The sequence below is a fragment of the Nannospalax galili genome, unplaced genomic scaffold, assembly GCF_000622305.1.
Source record: "Nannospalax galili isolate Female #2095 unplaced genomic scaffold, S.galili_v1.0 scaffold4704, whole genome shotgun sequence".
In the NCBI taxonomy this organism is placed as follows: domain Eukaryota; kingdom Metazoa; phylum Chordata; class Mammalia; order Rodentia; family Spalacidae; genus Nannospalax; species Nannospalax galili.
In genome coordinates, this window is record NW_008350841.1 from 23,661 (window position 1) to 27,811 (window position 4,151).

The 4,151-nt window shown below is 41.3% G+C and overlaps 1 protein-coding gene across 1 annotated transcript in view; it reads left to right on the forward strand.

Annotated features, from left to right (window-relative positions):
- The window catches only part of LOC103745978 (aminopeptidase O-like), a gene marked incomplete at its 3' end in the record, with an annotated part of 51,629 nt that overhangs the window by 11,004 nt on the left and 36,474 nt on the right, over window positions 1–4,151 (forward strand). Inside the window, exon 3 of the mRNA XM_017801932.2 lies at window positions 893–936. Coding sequence (XP_017657421.1) covers window positions 893–936 — 44 coding nt within the window. The remainder of the gene's footprint in view (window positions 1–892; window positions 937–4,151) is intronic.

The window sequence follows — 4,151 nt, forward strand, 5'->3', positions numbered from 1 at the left end:
TACATAATTTTTAGTGTATTTATCCTCCCAATTTAACTGAGTGTCTTCTATCTAATAACACTAGCTAAGACCAAGCAAAGATTCCAGAATTAGATGGGCTGGAAAGTTGGGTAACAATATTCAAATATAAATTAAATATAAATGAACATTCATATTTGAATTTTTCAGTCCTGTGGTATTGTGGTTATGATTTACAAGAATCCTTTTCTTTTAGAGAGGTTTATGAAAATATTTATTGATAAAATTATGTAATAGTCAGGATTTTCTTAATAATTCAGGAGGAACGGATGTGGATGAGGCAGGGTGGATTAGCTATAGGTTGATGTGAATAGGAAGGCTAATTATTCTACTTTGTTTGAAGTGGGTTGGGGACATGTGTAAGTCATAACTCAGTGCTATTGTGTAAACACCTCAGATGTCCAGTGACTAAGTGCCTGTGGCAAGCTCCACACTATGGACATATTTGTCCCTCAGCTAGTGTATGTATTCTGTTGAGTTTGACTCTGTCTTTCCAGAGCACTGTGAACACAGTGCAGATTACTTTCTCGCCTCTAGAAGTTGAGTTTGCCCAATAGGATGTCTAGGAAGACCTCCTAAGGAGAGCATGGGTAAAGGGAAGGGGTGATTCTGTATGTTGTGACTAACATTTTGAAAATAGCTAAACACAAAACTGTTGGATTAGGTCAAAATAAAAAGCATTTCATTTTCAATTTATTCATTGTTTTTCCAAAGTAAATCTCCTCTGTGACTGGACTGAAGCTATGAGGAATGAATACAGTGAGTGTGTATAGTCTGTCAGGTAGGATTAGGTCTGGTGCACCTCTGCAGCTGAGGATGCTCTGGTTACACAGGGATTGGCCAGCTTTAATGGTTTGCCTTGTTCTTATTCCAGGATTTCCTTCGAATGCTGTTGGAGAATGTCCCAGAAGACAAAAGGTGAGAACCAATGTAAGAATTAAGAGCCCCACTTCACTTGTTTTGTGATTGTTTTGCATTTTTAAATGTATATGAGTGTTCTGCCTGCATGTATGTGTACCATATGCATGCAATGCCCAAAGAGGCCAGAAGAGGGCATTTTTGGATCCTCTGGACTGGAGCTGCAGTCGTAAGCCACCTGTGGGTGTTGGGAACCAAACCTGGGTCTTCTACAAGAACTACATGTGTTCTTAACCACTAAGCCACCTCTCTCCAGCCCTACTTTTAATGGTAAAATAGCCTTACCATTGTTTGACGTGTTATTACAGCTTAGAAAGTTCAAATTTTCTCTCTAAATAGACAGGGACCTAGTATAGCCAGCAGAGTCACAGCTAGACCGTAGCATAGGTTAGGGCGGGGGCAGCATGCACAGCCCAGATGCCCAGAACCAGGAGCCTCAAATGAGGAAGAGGAGGTCAGCCAAGGACACTCTGGGGCTTCAGCTGCCACAAAGAAGAATGAAGAAGAGAGGCTGGGGTGGGGCTCTTTAGTAGAGTGCTTGCCTAACATGTGCAAGGCCCTAAGCTGCATCCCTGGCACCACCAATTTTTTAAAAATAAGCAAATAAATAAAATAATGGAAAACAGAAAGTTCTAAAAGTTAGGATGACTCCAGTTAATGCGGCTTTGTATAAGGATATACTGTTTCACTGTAAGGAAAGTACAATATAGTAATAGGGGCCTGAAATGGAAAGTCAGGTGCTCATGGGTTATAGCCCAGCTCTGCTACCTCCTGTCCTATCATTTCTGTTGCTGTGATAAAATACCCTGACAAAAAGCAACTTAGAGGAGAAAGAGTTTATTCCAGCTGACAAGGCCAGGTTAAAGGTCATCATTGGGGAGAAGTCAAGGCAGCAAGAATTTGAAGCAGCTTGTCATATCCCATCGAAGGTCAAGAGCAGAGAGAAATGAACACATGCAAGCACAATATTTAGCTAGGTTCTCTATGCTTATAGTCCAGGGCTCAAAACCAGAGAATGGTGCTGCCCACTTTCAGACTGGGTCTTCCTACATCAATCAAGACAATTGACACACCCTACAGACACACCCATAGGCCATTCCCTCATTGAGACTCTTTCCAGGTGATTCTAGACTGTGTCAGGTTAAAACTGACCATCACACCTCCTAATCATGAAATTTGGAGCAAGTCACTTAAACCCTCCTAAAACCCTTTGTGCTGGATAGCTTCAGTTGTCAACTTGACACACCTGGGAAGAGGGAACCTCAATTGGGGAATTACCTTTATGGGATTGGCCTATAAGCACGTTTGTGAGGCATTTTCTTGGTTATTGAGTGATGTAGGAGGGCCAGCCCACTGTGGGTGGTGCCATTCCTGGGCAGGTGGTCCTAGGTTGAATAAGAAAGCAGGCTGAGCACACAGGCCAGAGGAGCAAGCCAGTAGCAGTATTCCTCCATGGTCTGTGCTTCAGCTCCTGCCTCCAGGTTCCTGCCCTTGAGTTCCTGTTCTGGCTTCCCTCAATGATAAACTGTGATCTGGATATGTAAACCAAATAAACCCTTTTCTCCCCAAATTGGTTTTGGTCAGAGTGTTTTCTCACAGCAATAGAAAACTAAGACACTCTTGTTAGCAGGATTTAGTGAGGGTTAAAAGCACTGATACCTGTTTTTAAAATTAGGAGTCAGTTAATTGTAGATGTACTTAATGCCATCTTCTGTGCACAGCACTGTATGTAGAATCTACACACAGTGATCATTTAGCACTTATTTGAATGTTCTTCAAAATCACCATCATGGCAATTACTACAAAACATTTACTATAATGACAGTCCTTGGAACAACACTTTTTTTAAGTTCATGTATCTCAGGCTGGCCTTGAATTTCTGATCCTCTACCTCCTGAGTGCAGGGATTGTAGGCGTGTGCCACCACACCTAATTTATGTGATGGATGCTGGTGATGAAACTCCAGACCTTGTGTATCCTAGACAAGCACTATATCAACTGAGATACCTCTACCAGGTGAATACTCTTTTGTACACTATATTTTTATCAAGAAGAGGACTGAGGAACAAAGCATGAGTCACCAGTCCATATCTCATGACTCCAGGTTGCAGTCTGACTCTAGAATCTATTTTCTTATCCACTGTGTTACAAATGGGGAAACTGAGGTGCCAGATGTTAAATAACGTGCTGAGAGTGACTCTAGAATCTGTCTTCTTATCCACTGTGTTACAAATGGGGAAATTGAGGTGTCAGATGTTAAATAACTTGCTGAGATTCCTCAGCAAATGAGCTGCCAGGGACTGGATCTAGCCTGTACTCTCTTCAGCACCCTGCTTTGCATGAGCTTACTTCTCTGAAAAGGGAGGATATTCTCATCCTTAGATTGTGTTCATCTGTGGGGACCTGGCCACCTACAGGCTTTTTAGAAGAAGCTAAAATTGCAGATACTAGATTCTTCCAATTTTTTTTCTAATTCCATCTTAACTTGAATTCTAAAAGAAAACACCCTAAAACATACTTTTAATACCAAAATTGCTATTCAGACATTAAAGGGGAACTTCCTGAGCAATTTAAGAATACTCTATAGAAGGGCTGACATTATCCTCTTTCTGACTTGTAGTTTTAGGTGTGTTTTCAGTGCCTGTAACAGATTTCCAAATGTGGAGATGAGTTCTTTGACACAAACATCATCTTAGATTGATGCAAAGCCAATCACCTGCATGTTGATGAGCCTGTCTCATAAGCAGTCTAAATTGGGTGTCTTGGGGGAAAGGCATAATGCAACCAAGGTAGGTGCAGAAGATGATATGCAAATTCTGATAAGGCCTGAGGCCCCAAGGGATGTGGAGACTTTTTCTAAGCATTGGATTTTTCCTTGACCTGCTTTCTTTAAACTTCCATATCTCCCACTTTCTACCCACAAAGACTTAAAATTCTTTCTTCAATGGGCAGAAGCATTATTGTTAGTCTTGGTTTTGTTGAGGCTTTTTTTTCCCTTTCATTTCAGTACAGGGGTTTATACTTGCTAGGCAAGCACTCTACCACTGAGCTATACCCTAAGCACACTTAAAAATTTAAAAAAAAAAACATTTTATTGAGTTTTTGTGCATTTCATATAATAGATCTTAATCAAATTTAGACCCCCCCCCCATCCATGACCTCACACTCCCGCCCACAGCCGGACCTCATCCATTCCTCCATACATGTTAAGTCCT